Source organism: Siniperca chuatsi, linkage group LG11, assembly GCF_020085105.1.
Source record: "Siniperca chuatsi isolate FFG_IHB_CAS linkage group LG11, ASM2008510v1, whole genome shotgun sequence".
Lineage (NCBI taxonomy): Eukaryota > Metazoa > Chordata > Actinopteri > Centrarchiformes > Sinipercidae > Siniperca > Siniperca chuatsi.
This window is the reverse complement of record NC_058052.1, coordinates 25595656-25620248: the sequence shown is the minus strand read 5'-3', so window position 1 is coordinate 25620248 and position 24593 is coordinate 25595656. Positions and strand designations below refer to the sequence as shown.

General features: G+C 39.8%; 1 protein-coding gene across 1 annotated transcript in view; it reads left to right on the top strand.

Annotated features, from left to right (window-relative positions):
* LOC122884622 overlaps nucleotides 1-24077 on the top strand; it is a 62527-nt gene extending 38450 nt beyond the window's left edge. Inside the window, exons 2-5 of the mRNA XM_044214748.1 lie at nucleotides 6785-6889; nucleotides 10557-10693; nucleotides 13267-13391; nucleotides 15663-24077. Coding sequence (XP_044070683.1) covers nucleotides 6785-6889; nucleotides 10557-10693; nucleotides 13267-13391; nucleotides 15663-20248 — 4953 coding nt within the window. The 3' untranslated portion in view covers nucleotides 20249-24077. The remainder of the gene's footprint in view (nucleotides 1-6784; nucleotides 6890-10556; nucleotides 10694-13266; nucleotides 13392-15662) is intronic.
* Nucleotides 24078-24593: the final 516 nt, after the last annotated feature.

The following is a 24593-nucleotide window of genomic DNA, read 5'->3' as shown; positions in this document are numbered from 1 at the left end:
ATCTTTGAATTACTTAATTAATTCCTTCGAATACTAAATTGTGTCTCTAGGCAAGGCAAGTTTATTTGTATAGCACATTTCAACAAGGCAAGTGCTTTACATAAAACAAAAGCAACATAGGGCAATATAAATTAAAACTAAATACATTTAAAGAGTTAAGAGAAAATAAAAACAAGATAAAACAGGAGAGTAAAAGTTACAGTGCAGTGTAAGAAATTAATCATAATTTGATTTAATAAAAAGCAGCAGAAAAAGTCTTCAGCCTTGATTTCTTGACTCTAGTTTCTTAATTTACTTCTTGTTTTTCTTGAAGAGGGTAGCAATAGAGAGCCAAAATTCTGCTGCCTTTTTAAACTAGCATCTGCTCCACCATGCATTTTCTTATATTTTCTCTCTTTTGTTACACTAGATTTAATTGTTTAAGCAGAAACTTTTCATAAACAACAACTTACAATAACTGCATTCAAACTGGATAGGAATAAGGTCTAGATGTCAGGAAAAATTGGAAGTGCATCCTTTTCAAACAAACGACCAAAAGCGTGTTCAGTGCTGCAGAACAAGTGCTAAGTCTTTCTCTAATGGTGAATCCTGGGATTCCATATTCTAAACTGGATTATGAACAAACTACCACACATTTTCCTGTACATTAGAGGTACAGTATTCTCTCTTACTTACTGTCTTTATAATCCGCTTGCCTCATTTTAACAAACACAACATCCCTTAGTTTGTATGACCTGTCACTTCAGTTTCCAGTTATATGTAAGTCTGTCTGTTTAACTGAGAGGAGGAAGGGTCGTTCTGTTCTTGACCTACATCCAATTTCCAGTAAATGAACAAGAGATGACGCATTTGCCCAACTAACAGACCTTGCAAAGGTCACTTTAACCCACACAGAGAAAATTAAAGGAATGAAGATTTTTACATCTGCTCTGGGCAAAGAGAGCTGCTATAGGTTACAGGTTTGTGTCTGTTACAGTTTCTAAACTAAACTACAAGATAACGGTTGGTTCGTCTATTTGCTGGTGTGCTATAATGTGGAAGTCTGGATGTCTTCACAACTAATTAATAAACTCTTATTTCCCTCTAGAAGACCAGAACAGCCCACTAATATAATATAATAATATAATATAATATAATATAATATAATATAATATAATATAATATAATATAATAGTTCCTTTTATCAGAGTTGAGTGGTGCATTTGGTAAAATGTAAGAAGGCGGTGGTGGGAAGGTCAACTACTTATCTTTTCCTTTCAATTAGAAGAATGCACTTATTCTGATTGTATGGTGGATGTTGGCCACTAAACACACATAAACATGCACAGAGTGTGTATGTGTGTTGTATATATATATATATATATACACGCGTGTGCACACAAACACACACACTCATTTCATTTCACTTCATTTCCCTTTTAATTTAAACCTTTACTGTGTATTTACTCCCAGAAGGGTTTTTTTTTTGTTTCTAGACAGGATTTATAATGAAAATATAAACAATAATAAAAACAATTAAACAAAACAATAAAAACACATTGAAAATTACAACAGCATTTAATATACAGACAAAAAACCAATAGCTTCAGAGTCAATAGCTCCATGTAGTCCTATGAAATGTTGATTATCAGTGAAAAAAATATGACGTTCTTGCACAGATAAAAAGCTACATAGTTTTGTATACAAATTAAGCAATGACACCGCAGTGGGGATAAAGCAATCCCATATTCTTTTACTCTTGAATTTTGGCACTCTGAGATGTTACCCAGAGGGCTCACACCGCCCTAGATGGGGCTGACCTGGGCAGTCAGGAGCAGCATCAGCTTTTCCTCGCCATGTGCTTCTCAAAGGTTGAGTCAGTTGTTCCTGCTGCACGTCAACAAGAGATATTTGCAGTTGTCCAACAATTCAATTTTCTTGGCTTTTATCACAGTAGGTTTCAGAAAAGGTCCTTAGTTTTTATAGCAACACAGTGATGAATCTACCACACCATGGGGGCACAAAGTGCTCATCATAAAGGCCCTTTCTATTTTCTCTCTTTTGCAAAAGATTAAAAATGACCTAACTTGACCCCCAAACTTGATAAAAACGTTATCTACATACTGGCTGCGGTTAGTCATTAGTGTTAAGAAAGTACAAGCTTGGAGAAAGAACATAACCCTGAGGGAGACAGAGGAAAAGAGATCTGTCAGTAAGAAAGTCATTTATAGGAGCTGTTCGGCAAGCGTGCGAGGCTGGAAAAACGCTGCAGAGGAGCTTCACTTCACACTTCAGACTTATCAAGCTGGTTAAAAGACATCGAAAATCAAATTAGTTACAGCCAACAGCTTTGTTTCGGCAAAAGTAAAACATTTCAAGATTTGAGCTGAGCAAGACATCCTAAAATGTAGATTATTTTATGCCCCCCCAATCATATTTTTTCTTCAGTCTCAAGTAAAAATATAAAACAAAGTCAAAACGAAACACCAGTTCTGCTAACTGGGTGTTAACACGAAACTCTGCAGCTCTAAGCACATTTTAGCCTCTTTCAGATCACTGTCTTGGTTTTCCAGCTGAACATGGGCTGAGACCCGAAGCTGGTGAAGATAGTGGAACATCTACCCGCTAAAAAGACTAAACCAGAGCTAAAAGGAGAATGAATATTGAACTTACATGAGATCAGGTGGACAGAAACACGACTTCAATGCAAAGTAAATAGGCAACCGTTTGCTAACCCAGAAGCATTTATTAAGCCGATGGAATGTCAGGGTTGGTTGTGTTTTTCAAGTCAATAATTGCTAAATTCAAATTGTGAGCAATGTTACCATTTAATAAGGTTTAGTTTACTGGTTGCAGGTGTGTTTTGTAACTTGTAAATGTCCATTTCATGGTATTCTAGATAGGCTAACAGGGATTTGCTTTGAACAAATGTCATGTAAAGTCAGCTTTACAAGAGATGACTGAATCTTTTTCCTGGTCAAACATCTCCATTAATGCCCGCTAAACCTGCATGAACACGCCACTCGCATGTCATTTGGCTTTGCATTTGACTTTCAAACTGAAGCCAAATATGGGAGCTCATCCAACAACTATCAGCGTGTCCCAAATCCATGCTACATACTAATTCTATACAGACATATACCACATAATAAACAAGTTAGCCTACTGTTTTAGCAGTCGGTTCAGTCAAACTCCGACTTTGAAATGAACCAGTTAAACTTCACAAGCAGAAAGCAAAATATACTTCTTAACATTTAATACTTATTTCTTTGTTTTCCAAGCCATTTCTGGAGCTGTCTTAAACACCACCCACAATGTATTCTATTTTTTTTTTCCAGCTTTGAGCAGCTTATTCATTTCCTTTGTGCAGTGCAATGTGGGAGAATATTGTACATCAACAGCAACAACACTCAAAAATCAACTGTATTTGTTATGCATACTCTCTGTTGATACTTGACTGTTACTTTTCCAGTGTAAAACATGCTTAGAATTAGTATGTAGTATGGATTTTGACACCTCATGTCAAATCTGTCCTTATTTCTAAATAAATTGGGGATGGAACTAACAATTATATTTATATTCCATTCATCTGTCGATTGTGTTTTTGATTAAGTATTTCATCGTCTAGTCTATACAATCTCAGTTCCTAGCGCCATCTTCAATTTGCTCCTTTGTCCAACCAACAGAAAAAACACAAATGTATTAAATTTACAACAATATAAGTGATACAAGCAACAAATCCTCACATCTGAGCAACTGCAACCAATAAATGATGGCAGATTAGCATGACGATTAAGCAATTGTAAAAACAGTTGTGAATTCATTGGCTTGTCAGTTAATTGACTAATTGACTCAGCACTAAAATACACACAACTGTAGTTTAAATAGTTGTTCACAGATAAAGAATTTGTGGTAGAAATTGAGCTTGAAAGATGTAGTCTGACTTTGGGAGGTTATTTTTTTTGCCTCACAACCAGGCAACTGAGAGTTTCTCCAGTGGGGTTTTGAAAAATGCATTCTCACTATGGGTCAGGCAATTTCCTAAACTCTCCAGCAAAACTCTCCCTCAGCTAAAGTTAAAAAAAGGAATGAGATTTTCACATGGCAACAAGACAATACATCCTTTTGTTTTGCAGTGTTGCAGTGTACCAAAAGCTTCTAAACTGTAATGTGTTTTAATGTGAGTTTACTGAGCAGCAATTTCCAAGCCATCCAGCAAGCCATGTTTAATGGACATCAAAACCCATCTTCAGTGGGCTAATGTAACCCAACGACATCTTTAATGACATAATGCAAACCAATGCCGTCTTTGATTAAATAATGCAAATGTAATGTTTCGTTCTGTAATAGAATAATGTAACATAAATTCGTTACTTAATGGGATTATGGTAGCTGCAGTAATCACTTGTCTGATGAGCTAATGCTGACTGAAGGAGGAGATCCCTGCGGTAATGGCAGAGGATGGCGGCTGTTCTGGGACCATGAGGGATTAACCAAGGTTGTTTGTGTTTCCCCTCTGCTTTTGTCACTGTCTTTCTGTTTGTCTCCATCTGTCCTCTATCACATTTTCAGTCTGACTCGCTCACTGTTTGTCTTTCTTTCTCCGGCCCCCCTCCTCTCCCTCGGTCTGTCTCCAAATGGCTGCAGAGTTCAGGAAGCTTCTCCACTGCGATTTTTTTTTTTTTTTTTTTTTTTTTAGACAAAAAGTTGGAAATTTCCAACTTATGCAAACTGTGACGCACACACACACAGACACACACACACACATAGAGCGCCCAGACCTCCACTGAAGGTCGTGTCACAGATTGAATGTTCCCTACTTTTAAAGATAAATCAATCTTCCATTAATGGAAATAGTGTGTGTGCGTGTGTGAGTGTGAGTGAAGCCTAAAAGTAAAATCCTGTATTACTGCATCTGTGAATGTCTGTGTGGGCTTAAGATACACTGCTGTATTAAAAGCTATGGATGTATGTGGCTTCACAGAAATGTGTGTGATTGTTTGTGTGTGTATTTATGTGTGTATCTGTGTGTGTGTGTGTGTGTTCGCTCAGACACTCAGATTGTTGATCAATAGTTGTGATTGAAGGGCCCATTAGCCATCGGAAGCAATAGAGACAGCATCACTCCACATGACAAGCTCTATGGGAACACACACACACACACACACACACACACACACCATACGACAGGTAACAAATTAAAAGCCTGACTATGATGAATATACAGTCCCTATAAATACATTTTACAACCCATACTGGCTTTGACTGTAATTCAACACTCCCACCTACACACCAGGATTTTCTTACACACACACACACACACACACACACACACACTTTGTTTTCATTTAGTTTTTACGACCAACTCTAAGAGTCTGAAGTCCTGATTTATATTTACTCAAGAGCAGAGGCGTAAGGTTGGATTAAACAGTGTATTCATCTGCTCGTAAGCTGAAAAAGTTAGCATGTCTGGCTAACTAGCTCACTACACAGTACAGTAGGCGTATACGTATAGTAGCGTTACCCCCAAAGCCAGGAGGCACATCATTAGCTAACTACATTAGTTTGCAGGACTCCAGGTTATATTACAGAAAAAGATCAGGTTCAACAACAAAGACTGACTCAAAGGAAATTTTACTCAGGTTTTACTCAAATCAAACCATGTCACAGACCTTTCTGACTTCACAGGGGTCAAGGGTCAACTCCTACAATGTGAATTATTTACAAAAGCATCATAACCAATAAAGTGACAGAGGCAGCTTCTTCCCCCATTACGTAGTAACTTTGATGCTCACACTGCCATAACAACACAGGAGGAGGGGTTACAAGCAAGCATGATAGCTCATTTTGCTTATAAGGACCAGGGCTATTGATATGTTTATTGGCAGTGAAACAGACGCGGTTTGTGTGCAAGCCACACTTAAACAGTGGGCAGGACTGATAGGGTTCAAAGTCAGTCGAAGGCGGCGTTTTTGACCAACCTGTGGAGCTAACATGATTTAATTAGCTAGCTACAACTGATACAATCTGCAACAGCTGTCACTTCAGCCAGTAAAATCAATGGTTGCTGGCTAGAAATCTGAAGCTGCTTTTGACCTATTGTTTTGAAAATTACTAAGAGTTTCAGTCTGCCATTATCATTAGAAATATGTGCTGTGTGAGAGCGAAAAGCTTGACAGGCGTAGCAACAGTTTCTAAGAAGGGCAGTGTTTAGCAAACAGTCAGTGAGCAGAATGGTTATTGCATTTTGTCTTGTCAATGAAACTCAATGTTTCAACAACAGAGTGTACAACACTGAAAATGTTTGGTTTCCAAAGAGACATTTTGGTGATTGGGCATTTACAGAGCCAGGAAATCCAGACTAAGCAGTCTGCACCTTAAATCCTCAGAGCTCAATGTTTTCAGTTTCATAAAATAATATAATATATATATATATATATAAGTACATGGGAGAAAACTGGATAAAAAAGTACAAATCGGCCGAGCAACCTCTCTGTAGTAGCATCTCTTTATTTGTTTTGCTTAATCAGGCAGACTCTGCTCAGCTTGTGTTTTCTTACCTTTTGCAGCAGAAAACAAAAAAACTTTTGGATGCTTGAGGACACAAGGGTTGAAACAAATCAGCTTCTTTAAAAAATTCTGGGTGAAAACGTAGAGCCATGTATCTTGTTAATGTTACAATGATTCTCAAGATCGCCACAAAGACAATCAATAAAAGACGTGAAATTTCCTACTAACCCACTAACTTACTTCTCTTTTCCCTTTTCTTCCTTTCATCCATCTCCCTCTCTCTTCCTCTGTGTAGGAGGAAGGGGACTCAAGTCTCTACTGTGAGCTGTGCGATAAGCAGTACGTGAGACACCAACAATACGACAACCACATCAACTCCTACGACCACCACCACAAGCAGGTGAGTCACACCACCTTAACAGGGAACACAGAGGTCTGGTTTATCCTGCCACACAACACCTTAAACCCTCCTGACCAAGGTCATGGATTTATTACATCCCAGGGCCACAGCGAGTACTCTGCTTTGGTTTCTGTTACACAAACTGTGGTCTACAAAATCACACAGACACAAAATAATATCAGCTCTTATGACCACTAGATCTGCAAACCCATTGATTGATTTTATGACACGTGAACACCAAAACAAGCAAAGCGAGTGTGGCATTTTGACAGCATATTTAAAAAAATATATTTTTACTTAAGGGTGGGCATATAGACAATGTACAGTATATCATGAGCAGTGATGGGCAGTAACACAATGCTTTGTAATGCACTACAATAATGAGATTAACGAGGCTAACATTCAGCTAGCTGTTGAAGGTCTGTTAATACAGAATATGTGATGTGCGGGTGTGGAGGCTTTTAAGTAGTTTAAAGCGTCTTTTGACGGCGCTGCGCTGAGTAACAAAAGTAATGTAATGAGTAATTACTTTTTCAATGAGTAATATGTGAGTAATTGACTACATTTTTCAATTAACTTGCTTGAAGGGGAGGTGTGGAGGGCGGGACGTGAGGCAAAGATACGGGAGCATATCTTTGTTCTTAGTGTCCTGTGTTCCCCAGGTCAATATCCTCTTAATTAAGGAGACATTTCAAAGGGTTGTTATGTTCTCAGCAATGTTTTTTTCCTAGGTCAAATGTTCAATGTATGTTTCCCTGGGTCAATATTTTGACCAAATAGAAGTAAGACAAATAATAATAATAATGATAATAGGTGTGACAAAAATATTATATCATTGTGGACAAGGTTGCAAATCAATGAGCAGAATTCCTTTTTGGTAATATTGGATTTTTCTATGATTTTTGCATTAGTGTGATGAAGAATTGGGATTTGCAAGTTATATAATTTGACCTTCCTCTTTGGTATTATATCCACTAACAATTTATCAATTGATTTTCTAGAGATTTATAACAACTTTAGATCATAACATACATCAGAAATCATGACAAACAATAACATACGTCGTGATAGAGAATTTTATCCATATCACCAACTTCTAAAATTTACTTCAATCTGTTTTAGAAGGTCTCACTCACTATCTTATAAAAAAGGTACAAGAACAAAGCTGTCTGCTCTAATTTTACGTAGCTAAAGAAGTCTAATTTAATCAATTCTGAATGTTGATTGTTATGAATATTTTTCACTCTGTGGTACGTCAGGCTACTCTTTCTAAAACTGTTAGATTTATTTGAATCCTAAAATACATCTATAAAACTCTTAATAATCTCTTCAGAAAAATGTTGAAAAAAACACTGCTATCAATACAAAAAATAATGAGTTATCTAGGGCATCATTCTAGGTTAAAATCAATAGTACATATTAGCTGATTACATAACACACAGGTTATCAATAATGCTGCCTTCTTATCTAAAAAACTTCTTCCTTCTATTTCTCCTATCATTTTTCTTTTTTCAATCTAATGTAAAAACAGTTTGTTCTTCCACAGTGTGATGTGGAGGAAGGCGACTGAGAACTTGCAGCTGTTTGGATGTTTACAAAATTATAGATGCTGGGAGGAATGTATTTGCTGCAATTATCATTTGTTCACTTGCAAGCGATGAAAGAGGCATAATATTTTTCACAGTTAGCTGTGTGTCAGAGTTATTAGGTTTACTTGAGGATGCAGAGCATTTAGGGCACATTGTTCGAGACTGCAACACTTTCAGGAAATGGATTTTCTCGCAGTAATTGTCTCCAGGCTGCACACACAGAGCTATCTTTTGGTTCATGGTCAGTCACGGTCCCATGTTCTTTTGGAAATGAAGTGGTTTGCAGAGAGGCTAAATCACCGGCACTTGATGTGCTGCTGTGATGGATGTCACCGCATAACAACATCAACAAAGACGGAAAAAAACTTTAGAGATACGACCCTGGATTATGGATGGATTACCATACAGGCTCACAGAGCACAGGCCCAGGGGCCAAATGCATCAGGGGCCCCTAAACCACCAGACCCTCTGTCAGAAGTAACAACAAAATGTATCTTAGAAAACAATGGACGAGTCAAAAGGAGAGATGTCCAAATTCTTTGCTCTGACAACGATAACCCTTTAATATTGAGATCTTAAGAGTGATCCTGTAATAATGTTTCATGATTCATTTGTTTATTAATTCCTACATAACACAGTAAATACTGCACAAATGCTACAGTAACCCTACATTAAAATAAGCAAAGCAATTTATGTGGGAGGGCCTTTTATAGGTGTGCACTGGATGATATTTCACATTTAAAGTATGCAGTATCTTAAATTATAAGTCAGTGCTGTTGAAGCAGTTCCCAACTAACACAAAGTAGTGTCTAATATTCAAGGGAATACATTTGCATTGTGCATTTTTTTTTATAATTGCATGGGATTTCCTTGCTTATACCATGGGCTCTTGTCAGCAATCAAATTACAGATATTGTTTAGTTTGGAGGAATGCAGCCTTTAAATAGTGACTCTGAGTCTTTTCCAACCTTGTAATAAATGTTACTTTACTACTCCAACAAGCAGGAGAAAGTGTATAGTGATGTGGCCATTCGATTATTCTCAGTGGCTATGTTATAACACCAGAAGAACATTACTTACATTACATGTGATATATTCTCAGTTCAGTCATCAGACGTGGTTTTGGTTTGTCTCTGGCCAAATGTACACAACAGCCTGCACAACCTAAAATGAAATATGTTTTCCCTAAATCCATTTTATGTTAATGTAAATGTCAGCAGCATTAAAAATGTTATTTGTAATTAACACATTTATTCTATACAAAGTTATCTTTTATCAGTTAAACTGTAAACTTGCAAGTTTTGTAAGAAAAAAATCTACATGTTTCATCATTTTAAGAAGCTTTTAATGTTGATCTGACTTTCAGGTGGTAGTTTGTGTTGTTTTTGCATCGGATTGCAGTCTATTGTGAGATTTTCCCTGTCCACCCTTCACATTGTATGTACACCTTCTAAGAAATGCTGAAGCTACACTGCAAGCTTAAAAAAAAAAAAACACACATGCTTCATCTGTCTTCCTGCCTGTCTCTCTGTCCCTCTGTGTTTTATCTGTCTGTCTATTTTGGTCTGTTTATCTATTTGTCGGTTTCTCTGCCCGCCTCGCTGTCTTACTGTCTGTTGTCATCTGTCTGTCTGTGATATGAACCCACCGGTATATTATTAATATTATTTGTGATACACACACACACACACACACACAGTATCAGTATCTCCAGCTTGCAGACAGCTTGCAGATAGAGCTCAGTAAGTGAATTAAGCTGATCTGGACTGTACTAAAGCTGACACTGGTTGACTTAGTAAGCACACACAAACACACACACAGAACTGACACACAAGCACACACACACACACACACACACACACACACACACACACACACACACACACACAAACTAAATGCTGTGTGATCAACTTATTTAGACAAACATAGTTTTAGTGTTTCACCCCCTTTACCTCTTAATTCTTCCAGTTAAAATAATACTTATACAACTACCACAACTGCTACTACTACTGTTTCTACTACGACTACGATTACAACTTTTAATAATAATAATCATAATCCATACGCTTGTCTTCCAGCGCCTCAAGGAGCTGAAACAGAGGGAGTTTTACAGAGCGTTGGCCTGCAGGAGGCAGAGGAGACGCAGGGAGGAGAAGAGAGAGGAGAGAGCGCTGAGGAAGCTCCGTAAGCATGAAGAGAGGACGACAGGAGAGTGGTGAGTAACACGCACCTCTACACGCTAACTGAAAGGACCTTACTGACTATATTTGAGTGTTAAACAAGCTCTGCTATATCACTCTAGATGTGATGTTACTTTGATATGTCGTGGAACTTGATATAAAAGTGATTACTTGAAAATCTACTTAAAGTAGTTTATTTAAAATAAATCAAAGTGCACGTTATCAAGTTACATTGTAGCAACGAGACCAACATTGAAAATTATATTTTCCTTTTCATTACAATGACAAGACAAAAAAATTACAAAATGAAGCTTCTTTCCTGAATGACCACTGTGAACGTCTCAGTATTTCATTAAATACTTAAGTTTAAAGCTGCAACAGTCAATATTTTTATATTAATGATGAAATGCATAATGTGAAAGTGACAAATTATCACCTCACTCAGTTCCCCTCAGCTTTACAGAGCGTTTTAGCGTCTTTCAACTCATTTATTTAACATAATGGAGCATTTAGCCGTTAATGAGCCAAATATTTCCTTCAGGAGTTGGTGGAGACCAAAAACAGAGCTAAAAGGAGAGGCACAAACACGACTCCAAATGAATGGTAATATTGCTTTGTATCTGCTGGATGTGTATGGGGAACTGTTTGCAAAACAGTGTATACTACTTACTCAAAAGTCTCTGTCATGCACTTTGTTTTGTGGTGTCTAGGCCGGTGGTGATAGTTGCCGTTGTGGCTAGTAGGCCTCTTCTGGTTTTTGCCATCCTGCTCTTCTCTTAAAAATTCCCAAATTGTTAAACAGTCCAAAAAAAAAAAAAAAAAAAAAGACAAGGTCAATACTCTGCATTTTGGTATATGGCTCTCATTAGGGTCATCCTCACAATACATTTTTTTAATACTACAATTGTTGCAGGAGTTTTGACCTATTTAGGCTTTTTCCCTTCTCCATGCACTTTGGAAGTGGGTGAAGTTGTGCCAGAAATCCCTTCTCCACAGCAGACATTTTGACTTGTCATTGTAGGAAAAGCACACATGTAACTAATAACATCAATGCTGTGTTAAGTTACTTTACAGCTGTGTGTTAATGTTGCTGAAAAATCTACATATCTCTCTGTGTGTTCATGTGCCGGTGGGAAGCTCCGGCATCTGGGACTTTCAAGTGGGCTGCCAAACAGTGTTGCGCTCACGTGCTGTTTGTCTTTAAAAAAAGAAAAACCTGTAAGACAAATGATAAACAAACACGGAGGTCTAGAAACAGATGATGTGGATTTGGCTGCTTCTTGCTGAAAACATGTTATGATGAGAGTTCATCTGGCGCGCTACCAAACAGAGAATTTGGTTTCTCAAAATATATATACGATTGCACATGAATGCAAAATTTGAGCTCAGAGCCTCAAGTCACAACCTGAAGACGCCCACGCAAAAAAAGAACGTAGGTCTCCGCCAGAAAAAAAAGTCCCTGAAGACAAACATCCACGACTTTTAAATCCATGCATGAAAGTTAGAATTTTAATGTACTTGCTGACCATTGAGCCAAATGTAGGCCTGTATATATTTAAAAACACTTAATGTACTCACTGTTTGTTTCACATTATTCTACATGAGTAAAAATAAAACACAGAAGAAAAGAGAGATCAGTAACTAGTTCCCTGGTTACAACGAGTGTTGGCACAGTAACCAATAAAATGCATCTTGCTGTGCTTAATGGGGATAATCAGCATGGCTATAAAGTGTTTCTGACCAATCACGTTGTGCGGTTGAACCCACTTGCTGTACACAAAGTCATGTATCAGTATCGGCTGTCACTGCCATTTTCAGATTTGCAACAATGCAGTTTGGCTTGTGGCACAAAGGGAGAGAGAGGAAAAGCGTGGCCAAATAGATTTTCAGCTGGATTTCAGCTCTACTCTCCTCTCGCCCTCCTCACCGCTTGCCTCCTTGTTTCCTCTCCTTTTCATTTGTTTCCTTTCACTCTTTCCTCTTTATTCATTTACTTTTAATCCTATCCTCCCCCATTGTCCTCTGCTGTACTCCCTTCCTTTTGTCATCTCCTCTCCTTTTCATGCTTTAATTCGTTTCTCTCCTCTTTCCTTTCATCCTTTCCTCAAATTTATTTCCTCCCCTCCTCTTTATTCCTTTGCTTATTTGTTTCCTTTCATCCCCACTTTCCTCTTGTCCTCTTCTCCTATTTCCTTTTGTTCTTTCATCCTCTCCTTCCCTCTTCTGCTCTCCTCATTCCTTCCCTCCTCTCCTCTTACCTCTTTTCCTTCCATCCTCTCCTCTTTATTCCTTTGCTCCCCTTTTCATTTGTTCCATTTGATCCTCTTCTCTAATCCTCCATTCTTTCCCACTCATCATTTTATCCTTTCCTCCTTTACTCTCCTCTCATTCTCCTCATCACTTGTCTCCTTGTTTCCTCCTCTCCTCGTCACCCTGTTCCTCCTCCTTTCCTTTTTATTTGTTTCCTTTCATCCTCACTTTCCTCTTGTCCTCCTCCTCCTCTTTCCTTTTGCCCTTTCCTCTTCTTTCCTTTCATCCTATCCTCCCTTATTTTCTCCTCTTCTCTATCCATTTTTCTTTTCATCCTCTCTTTTCCTTCTCTCTGCAGTGCTCCAGGTTCTGGTCCCATGTTCCGGTCCACCACAGTGGCAGTCGAACCAGCAAACCAGACCAGACCAGACTTTGTGCAGAGCTGGGCCGACATCCATACAAGCAGCACCACACTGGGAACAAGTAAGAACTCTTTATCTGCTTAAATGGGATATACTCGGCTGCTTAAATAGTTAATGAGCATGTGTTTGGTTTTGGTGATGGAAATATCACTCTTGATATTGAGGGATTAAACAGAGTGGAGCGTGGTCTGCTGCAGTAATGCAGAAATATCTTTATTAACCGCAGACTTTAGAAAAGAAATGAACAGCTCTGAAATCTTTGCGCATGTTGTAAAATGCACACGGACGAGAGGTTATGGTTTAGCTAGGAACTGGTACACAACATAACAGGAACATGAACTGGGTAAATATACACTGAAAGATTGCTTTAGGGGTTTGGTCACACTAGCAGAATTTCAGACTGAAATCAATTGATTTAAATGGAATTGCAGCAAGAGTGAATTTGCTGTAGTAAATCAGCACAGAGCTTTTGCCTAGAGTTTAACTTTGGTGAACTTTGTCACACAAATTCCTGCCATTGACCGATTGCAAAGCGTCTTGATGGTGCTGACCTTTGAGTGAATATACTGTAGAGCTGGAGACTCTGGAATAAAGGAAGCTATCATATTAGTTGAGTCATTCCACCCAAAATTATATAACCCTGCTCTGCTGGAGTGTAAACCGCTCCACAAAAGAGATACAGCATGGTTTGCAGTCAGTCATGTGACACGACTGGATGGCACAAATACAGTTCCTTAATGTGTGTTAAGGGTTTGGGGCGTAGCTACAGAGCCTGCATGTAGCCGACGTAGGCTACGACATGGCTGACGTGTACCTCCTCAAATAACATTAAGAAAGTTGAAGAAAGTGACACATCTAGCAAAGTCATCTCCACTGCAAATCCTCTGCACACTGTGATAAATGTTCACGATCTTAGGTATAAATCCTGTTTAAATGTGATAACTTGTTGCCCACTTAGTGACCGAAAGTGTAAATGGTCACTACTGTACGCTACCAAGCTTCTGACCCCACCTATTTCACAAGGACGTGCAAAAGATTTTGCTGTGCCACTTTCTGGTCTGTCTGCATTAGAAAATTCACATTTATTGCTTTAGAGCTCTAATGCACAAACACCACTTTTACTACAATGCTTTTATTATTCTATTCAGTGCTATTTATTATTCCTTCCTTTTTAGTGATATGCTTACTTTTCAAACTAAGATATGCAAAAGAAAACTGCACTCGGTTGCTAGTTTATTAGGTATACCTAGCTACCTAGACATCCTCCAAAATGACCATGAAGTTGAATCAACATCTCTCAAACAGTTTAAACAAAACATAAACATAGGATTTATTACAGGGCTGTTGTATTGGACTGCATTAGTTTTAGTTAGGTGTTCTAAGAAACTGGCAACTGAGTGTGTATAAAAGTCAGTCAGTGAATATACACTTATAAGAATGAGCTTGGAGTAATATTTTCCAGTTAAATTTGTCATTCAGTCTGAATTTGTTCTGATTCAGGAGGGGATATCAGCTCCCTTCAAGTGGATTTTAGTGTGCAAGATAGATTCATTTTTTTTAAATAAAGAAAGCACAACATCAAATTTGGCAGCAGCATTCCTGTGGTTTCAAAGAAACAATCAATTGTCTTTTCTGAAAATATATCAGTTGCATATTCAGTTAAGCTTTCTTTTCTCATTTTAAAGTTGAAACCAATGGAAAAGTTCAACAACTGCATTTAAAGTCGACCCTCTCCGAGTGTTAAATGTATTTTCACATTTTGCACTGGAAGAGTAATAATTCATTTGAAGGCTTCTATGCTAAAACTCAGCTCATTTAACAAAAAGGGGTTTCTTGTGTGAGAGGAAGGCACATTATGGATTACTTTTAAAGTTATGAGTCATCTTAAAACATTCCCTCAAGAAATAATGGTCTGAATCTTCTGCCACACTGATGTATAGACAGATGAATGTCTGGCAGCATGTTGTGCTCCAAAATAGATATACGAAAATGGATATTACATGTTATAATAAAACCCTTAATTTAAATTTTTTCCCATTTCTAAGCAAGCCACACATTCCAGTCTGTGCTTATGTTTTTTCTTAAATCCATCCTACATCCATAAATCACACTCAGATGTGTTAAAAGCAACAAAAGAGTAATGGTGAAGAGCCAACATGCTGAATAAATGCATAAGGAGCTTACTGTATGGGGAGTCTTATAAAATTAATGCTATTCTTCTACATATATCCCTTTATACTCCTTTCGTTAGGCAGATAATCCTGTTATGTTTTGCATGTAAATGTAACCAGTGACAGATGTTGTAATCCTTTCTACTCTCCCCTCCACCTAGAGCCTCAAACCCAGCTGATCCAGCCCTTCCTTCCCCTGGACCCTGCACTAGAAACCAGATTTCTGAGCAACACACAATGGGCGTACGGCCAAATGGATTCCAACAACACTACAACTACGGCTGCTGAATCCTGCATCCTCAACAAGACCCAAATGGACTACAATGACCTGACAGCAGCTGCCCTTACGTCCAGTACCACCACTAACAACATGATGAGCAACACAAATATCAACTCTTCCACCAAAACCAGCCACTTTAACAAGATCCCTTGGGTTCATCATTATTTAAGCAATCCCATTACTCCCAATAACATCCCAACAACTGCCAGTAACACCACCACTAATGGCTCCGTTTTCAACAAAACCACCATGACCAGTTTCAGTAAGAAAATCTCCACCGCCACCACCGCTACTAACATGACCGACATCAGCATCAACAGTAGCAGAGCAGTGTGTGGAACAGTTGGAGCCTCAGACGTCCAGTCCGTGCCCAGCAGAGTCCGCCCTGTGTCCTTCTCACTGCCCAAAAGGAACTGTGTCCTCCTCCACCAATCAGCTGCCGTCTTCATCCAAGCTGGACGAGGCTCTGGCTTGTCAGGGAAGCAAGAAGGTGTGACCACACAAGAAAGAGCCAAAGATCTGGGGGAGAAAGTCACAGATCAGCAGCTCAAATCTCCAGTATCTGCAGACGTGGACAATGAAGGTGTGGATCACTGGGACACTGGAAACCAGTACAGTGTGGACAGTAAAACTGCAATTCAGCACTCTGAGGCTGGAGCCAATATGTCTACTGAGGGGGGAAATGGAGGACTCTCTGGGACAGGAGCCCAGGTTTCTTTATGTAATCGCAATGTGATCAGAGTTGAGGACTCTGTTATCAGTGGGAATGAAGCCCAGCTCTCCTTATACAATGACAATGGGACTGGAGCCCAAGTGGGCAATGAAAGTGGGACTGGAGCTCATCTTTATTTAAACAGTGGGATACCAGGACAGATTTCTGGCAGTGTGAGCACAGTTGTCGCTAAAGGTTCAGTATGCAGAGGCAGCGAGGCTGAAACCCATGACAATGTGGACAATCTGACAAAATTAAACCCTACCCAAGAATTGAAAGATCAGCCTCAAAAATCAATTTCTGGTGTTTTAAATGAGACCAAAGAGTCTTCAATCCAAATACATCCCAAAGAGTCAAAGTCTTCTCCATCAAACTGGGCTAAAGAATCAACTTCTTTGCCTCCAAGTCGTCCCAAAGAGCCGTTTTGTCGTGTCCTGAGTCGAGATGGTGGCAGGGTTCTTCTCTGGCCGTCGGAGATGGTCAGCTACACCAAGACATCGCCCTCCATCTCCTACGGCATCAACCCGCTACTGTACGACTTCAGAGCACATAACAGGGCCAAGGAAGGGGGTGAGGAAAAGAAGGGAGGGCTGGAAGAAGGGAGGGAGAGAATAAAGCCGTCTGTGATCAAACAACCCAACTGCCAACAGAGGCAGGAAGTTATGGAGGGAGGAAGGGAGGTGAAGATAGATGAAAGAGAAGAAGAGGATGAAGGAGGACAGGCAGGAAATCCTATGGAACTTGTAGCTCATTGTAGCGGCGGCAACGCAGTTCCGGACCGCTGTGACTGCCGTGATGAAAGCGCTTTAAAATTTGTTCCCGTTTCCACAGAATGCCACCTTACACAGACGCTAGGCCTTCAAAAAACAGGGAGAAGGAGGAGGAGGAAGAGGAGGGGAGGGATGAGGAGAGGAATGAGAAAGAGGGGAAGGAGGAAAAGAGGAGAAGAGACAGATAGAAAAGACCCAGAAAGGGGAAGAAGGATAATAAGTAGTCTTTCTGAGAATCAGATGTTTGAAGGGAGAGGAGAAGAGAGGTTGAAAAGAGAGGGCACCAAAAAAGAGGAGAGGAGAGAAAAAGGGCTATTAAGTAATCTTGCAGCGCATCGGCTGGTAGGAGGGAGAGAAAAGAGGATGAGGGCAGAGGAGAGAAGGATAAGAGGAGATCAGACAGAGCTAGAGAGGGCAGGTAGAAATGACGAGAAGAGAGGAGAGCTATTAAGTAATCTTCCCGTGAATCGCTGTAATCGGTGTAACCAGCTGTGTCTGCAGGTGAAAAGGGAGGCCAGCCAGCATCAATCCCAGCAATCAGCCTCCGGGTGGGGCCAGGGGCTCAGAAAGCTCCTCTGCAGGGGTGCAGCATGTAACTCAGTGATTAGCCCTGTCCCTACGTGTGTTATAGAGATGCCATGCTGTCCTGCAATTATGCCCGACCCTGCTCAGAATGACTTAGAGACGGGGGAGATGCACAAAAATACACAAGCAGGGAAGGAGGACGGGCAGAGAGATGAGGAGCAAAGGAATCTGAGGAAGACGGAGATAAGAGCTGTTCAGGATGCTAAAGAAAAGGTGTGTAACCTAGTGATTAGTGGCGCAGCACGCGAGTCAGAAATTTGTCTTGTTCCTACACCTCACAGGGAAACAGCATGTGATCCAGCGATTAGCCTTGTCCCTTCTCCCTTTAGAGAAACAGCATGTAGTCAAAGACAAACAATACCTGCAGGACACAGCAATCCGGAGTTTGGCCCGGCCCCACGCTGCTCTGCACAACAGACAGAAACACAACCAAGAATTAGATCAGCCTGCGCAGACATGACACTCCCTGGCAATGCAATTTTAGAGGAAGTGATGTCGAAGAGCGCAGTAACAGCCGGCCAGAGGAAACGGGAATTGCCGGAGGCTGGGGAAACACCGAGGAAGAAACGGAAAAGAGGAAGGAGACAAGGGAGGAGAGTTGTCTGTGTCTTGAGGACTTGTGGGCAGAGACAGGAAAGAGCTTGTGTTGGGTTGACCACTGACCTCGGCGTAGATGAGGCCTCTTGTATGCAGGACCCCACAAAGGCACTTAAACTCAACAGCAATGAGACACTTTTGGACAACTGCCTGAGGTGCAACACCACTGAGTACGGTCCAGAGGGCAATAAGACTGAGAAAAACACTAACTGCCACTTTCTTTGCAGGACAAAACACTGTCTGTGTCATAAATCACATAATAGTGAGGGAACATTCAGTTGTAACAGTACTGACAAACTGAATAACTGCTGCCGCTGTGATGACACTAAAGGTGGCAACTGCAATTCCGATGACTACAGTCAATTTATCTCTAATCCCTCTGGAGGCGAGGAAAAGATGAAGTGCTGGACTGAGAAACCTTTCAGTGACTGTCACACCTGTAACACACCAGGTGACCACAGCCAGTGCAATAAAAAGCACAATCTGAGCTGTAACGGTAGTGAGACGAATTTCAACAGCGACAAAGACAAGGATCTTTCTCCTGATCATTTCGAAAAACTTCACTCAGCTAACAGGAGTGACAAACCTACCTGTAACACCATGGGCACACCTGTGGATTTACTTTCGAAAGACTTCTTTACCTGTAGCACTAATGATACACATACTGGCCACTGTCAATGCAAAAACAAGCAAACAAAGAATGACAAAATGTCCATTGATTCCAGTAACAATGCTGACAAAACAACAGATCATTGTGGGAAAACGACAGCTCAGAGCCGTTCCTGTAATATTACAGACAAGTGTGATGATTGCTTTAACTGTAAAACCAATGTCACATGTTATTACAATTGCAATTATAACCATACAAATAACAAAAGTGGCCACACTGAGGAAGATAAAACCCAACTGCAGTGTCATACTCAACACAAAAGCAACCTCTCTGATTCAGCTATTGATTACAAAACCTGCAGTGGTATTGATCAAAGCGGCGGAAATGGCTATGATGATATTGACAGTGGCCATTGTGATTATTTGAACAGTAATCATGTTACTGATTGTAATCACTGTGCTGATGTTGTTAATAAGAGTGCCAGAAATGCAACAGAAGCTGTTGCACTCATGAGCGTACAAATGGAGCAGAGAGAGGAGGAAAGACATGTTGAGAAGGAGAGAAAGGAGGAGGAAGAGGAGAAACAGATGGAAAGGAAAAAGGTAAAGGAGAAGCAAGAAGAGTGGGAGAAGGAGTGGGTGAGGAGAAAGGAGAAGGAACAGGAGGACAGGGAGAGAAGGAAGGCTATAGACTTTGAACATCTCTACCCAGAGAAGAGGCCTTGTTTTCCTCATGCCCTCCCTCCACATTGCATCCCCCTCCATGCTCCTCTCCTCCTCCAGCCTTCCCTCTCCTCTTCTTCCTCTTTCTCCTTCCATCACACCATCATCCAGCATCACCTCTCCCTCCTCCCGCCTCCGTCGCACCGTCCTGTCCACGCATACCCTCATCTCCTCCCCTCTTTCTCCCCACATCTCTCTCCTCTCACTCTTAATCCACCTCCTGCTCCTCCACCACCACCACCACCTCCCCCCTTTCTACGCCTCATCCCCCATCCCTCTCCTGGATGCCCCCGGCCCTTATTCCCTAGCAACGGCGTTTCACCCCTTGCAGAGTCACCACCCGTCTCTGTATCCCCCGCCCCATCCTGCAGTCTTGCCCTTACAGATGTTGTTCTAAAAAATGTAAAAGCAAAGACAAAGACTCATGAAAGGTACATTTTCCCATTTTCCAAAGAAAAGGTTTTCAGGTGAAAGCAGTTTTCATGTGTTCTCACCTGCATACTCGAAGCAAGAATGAAAGGCGATGGATAAAATTTCAGAAAGATTTAAGTAGAAAAACAAAACCCGATCTTTCTTAAAGCCAAACCTCTGGCAGCTTTATCACCCCGTCCATACACTCCAAGCACTGATTCCCACATCTGAAAAAACGATGGCTAATTATCTTCATCAGTCGCAATCCTGCTCAAAATGAGCCTCAGGTGTGCAGCCAGCGGAATCATGGTGGGGATACACAGCTGGGCTTGTTTCCCTCGGCAGAAATCAGTTGATGCTCCTGTTTTGCATTTAAAGCATGTTGGAAATGTTAAACTATGGTTTGTGACTTTAAAGGACAAATCCATCATTGTACATGCTCAGATATATTCAAGTCGGTGATAATAAATTCAAGATTTTTTTTTCTTGTTGAAATTGTACATTTTTTCCCCTGACAGCTTCCACTTCCCTAAATGACTTTCATAAGAGATGTGAACTTGTTGAACTCAGCTCGAGGTTATTAGGAGCTGATGACCTTCATTACTTTTTAAGCTAGCCTCTGTTTTGCTTTGCTCAGGAAGTCTATTTTCCCAACATAGGGTTTCTTCCATCAGTCTTAAAAGTTTGAAACATGATCCTGTCAAAATTAATATTAAAATGAATATATCTGCTACTTTAAGAGAGTAGTAAAATTTGAGTGCCTGATAATTTTAAGAAATATAAACAACAATCATTTTGTTTGCATTCAGCAACAACATATGTGTATACCACACAGACATAATTACAAGCGGCCGAGTGAGAAAAACACGTTGGCCTCCTTGTTGAAAATTCGAGTCAGAAATGTTGGCTGAAAGCTAAAAGAACTACAGAACTACTAAGCTAAGGTAGCCAACTCCTCCATCACCATAAGTTACAGCTGAATAAAATCTGATATACACACTAATGAAATCAATTGAGCTTACTTCACTTCATGAACCACTACGCATATGTAACATGGTAAAAAACTAATTTGGGCTTATTTTTCATTTAACCGGTGTGGCTACAGGGCTTGTGATAAATGGGTGCCATGTCCAGCGTGTAAACTCTCCCCATGACCCTGCACAGGATAAGCAAGTATAGCTGATGGATGGATCGACTACAAGGCTAACCATTAGGCCTGTCACAATAACTACTTTTGTTGGATGATAGAAATAATTGTGATAAATGACATTGTCATTTTAAGACCATTTTATGCCACTGATATAATGATAAGCATAATAATGCAAGTACACCCTTTTAATTAACTTAAAATTCTTCAAAAAAAAAACGTTGGAATTGGAATGTGAAAAAAATATTAAAACATCCTAAATAAAAACATGAATAAAATGGACTCTCTGGCTCTGTTAAATAAATGTTAAACATTTGGCACAGGCTGTAGAGGCATTCATTCCTTAAAAAGGCAATAAAGTAATGGAAGGGAAAACCCTGCTGTTTATTCTGGCATCATGTTGGCTGAAATGTTGGTGACATTCTTGTATTGTTGATGGACAACATAACTGATGGACTGCAAAAGGAAATTGAGAAGCTGCTCACAGCTGGAATAAATCAATTAATAAATAATAGTAAAAAAAATGGCTTCAGGAACACCTCAGAATAATAAGAAAAAAACAAGTATGAAATCTTTGGAAAAACATTATGTTTCCTCTTTGTGAAGTTTAATTGGCAGTGGCATTTTAGAGTCTCTGTTTGACTGACATCCAATGCAGCATGTGTTGGGTAATTTTGTCTTAGCACAAAATAGAAAAACTACATTGATTTGTTGTATACTGCCTGCAAAAACAGCACACTATGAAAATTACTACAGAGTACATACTGTATACTATTAGTTTGTAGTATGGAAATGGGATACAGCAGTCTTATTGCTGCAGACAGGCCTACTGGTGCTGTCATTAGTGTAGAAATTGTATCTCAGCCTCTTCTGCAGTGTATTTCTCCCTGTGTGACTGTAGAACGTCAGAGCAAAATGTTAAGTTTAGAAATAAGCCTTTGCTCTTTGATTTTGAGCATCTGACTCCAGTGTCTGACCTTTACTCTTGACGTTTTAGACTGTTCATTTTCTGGCATCTCACTCTGTTGCAGCTGCACCAAAAATATCCCAATGTGATGGATAACTTTACATTTATTGACTCGTCCAAGGAAACAAAGACCAAAACACACACAGAGTCTTTCAGCACGCCGTGTGACACACCCAGCTTCAATAGGGCCGTGTCAAAACAACCATTTTTTGATTAAAGTTCCCTCCCCCTGTCCCCCTGTTGTCATTCATTGGTTGCTTGTTGCAGTTGGACGGGTGATTTTCCACACTGTTTTTGGACAAAATAACTGAAGCATCTCAACACTTCACGAAATCATTCTTTCATTCGTATGCAGAAGTTCAAAGTGTTCCTTCCTAACAGCACTTTTCTATCTGAGCAGCCCCTCAGGGTGGATTTTTCCTTTAAAGCTAAGGGTTAGGACAAAGCCATGTGAATAAGTGTGGATCCGCCCTTCGTTGTTCAAATATTCCTCTTTTGAGTCTTTACACTTTGTTTCATTCAGTGTAGCAGAAATACCTCACAATTAACAAAATGTGACTGCCAGAAAGACGCTCCTGACAGCATGACCCTCAAACTTTCAGAGGTGTGAATGGCAGGACTAACGAGAGAAGTGCAGAGCAACTCCCACACTTAGTAACACATTGTTTTTCCTCAGACGTTTTTTCTGAACTTGAACATCTGTCTGCGATGGCTTTGGGGGCATAACTGGAAGTGCCTATCCATCTTAGCGACTACAGATTATTCTGGTGCAGACAGCAATGACAAACAAAAAGTATATATATAAAAATATGCATGAAAATTGGACTACAAGAAGCAGATTTTGTGGGTGGATCACAATCCTTTTTCTCACTAAGATTTTCAGGCAAGCACTGTAAAATATTTTGGTCGTATTGATCCCAGAAGCCTGGACACACACTGTTTGAGCATTATAGTTTTCAGTTGCCGCCCTGCACACTCTGCTTTCTTTCCCTGAGGTCGTCAGTAGGTAACTGTTGATACCTCACCAGATGATCTCCACTATTTTGGGCATGTCACCATGGTGACACTATGGAGCCCAGGGTGACATACCGGAGGTGTGTATGAACAGAGGTATGCGACATGATTCACTACTAATAAACTATACTACTATAAACTCACTGACTTCTCCTTGCAGCTCTGAGTGCAACAAAAAGCCAGTATATTATATTTTAATATATATATACACACACACACACACATATATAGCTGGTGTGACAGCACTCATACAGCAACATGTTTTCTCCCTGTAGCTCTGTACCAGAAGGGGATTGAAACCTTATGTTCTCTATGAATGTAGGTTTTATTTATTATTGTGATAAAACTGTGTAAATTAGAGAAGAAAAGCTGTTATTAGATGTATTTTTGTAGAGAAACCTCAGTTGAATGAGGCACAGTTTTTGTATCATGTACTCTGATGCTATTTTAGCTAGTAAATGAACTTCACCCCCACCTAATCTGTCCTGTTAAGCTGTTGTACATATGTTCTTTAAAGTGCTGGTAATCAATGAATGCATTTAAAAAGTCTTGTTTAAGTTCCTTCAGAAAGCAGTTTTTCCCGGTTTTGTCAAAGAAATGTCTTGAGATCCTGATAAACTAATATTTGGCTAAATCTTTTGTGTAATATAATTTCAGCAGACTCATATCCACAGATATTATCCCTGCTAATATTATAGATCTAGTGAATCCATCGAGAAAAATGAATTACTCTGAAAATGAAAATAAATCAGTAGACTTGATATCACTGTCTTGTTGTCATTGTTTGTCTTTTAAAATGGGACCTGAAAATGTTTTGATTTCATAAAAAGTCCATTATCAGCAGACGAATCCGTGAATCGATACCTTTTACTGCCACATTCTTGTAATTCCCCCGTGTGTGAAATAATAAAGAAAGAAACGGCAAAAAGACAACAAAAAAAAAAAACGGAGAATATTTTAATCACAAACTGAAAAAAAGGATTATAAAAAGATGCCAGTGAACTCACACACACTCCCTCGGTTGACCAGATGCTTTGGGACTGAGACCTGTGTGTGTGTGTGTGTGTGTGTGTGTGTGTGTCTCTCTCCAGCTGGGACCATGTTCAATGGCTAAAATAGCGTTAAAACTCAACATGTTCAACACCTGGGGCTGTGTGTGTGTGTGTGTCTTACATGTGTACATATTTCCATCCGTCTGTGCCTGTGTGTGTGTTTGGGATATGAAAGAAAAACGCAATGAGTGTGACAAGTCCTGTTTGCTTTATTACCGAATCGAC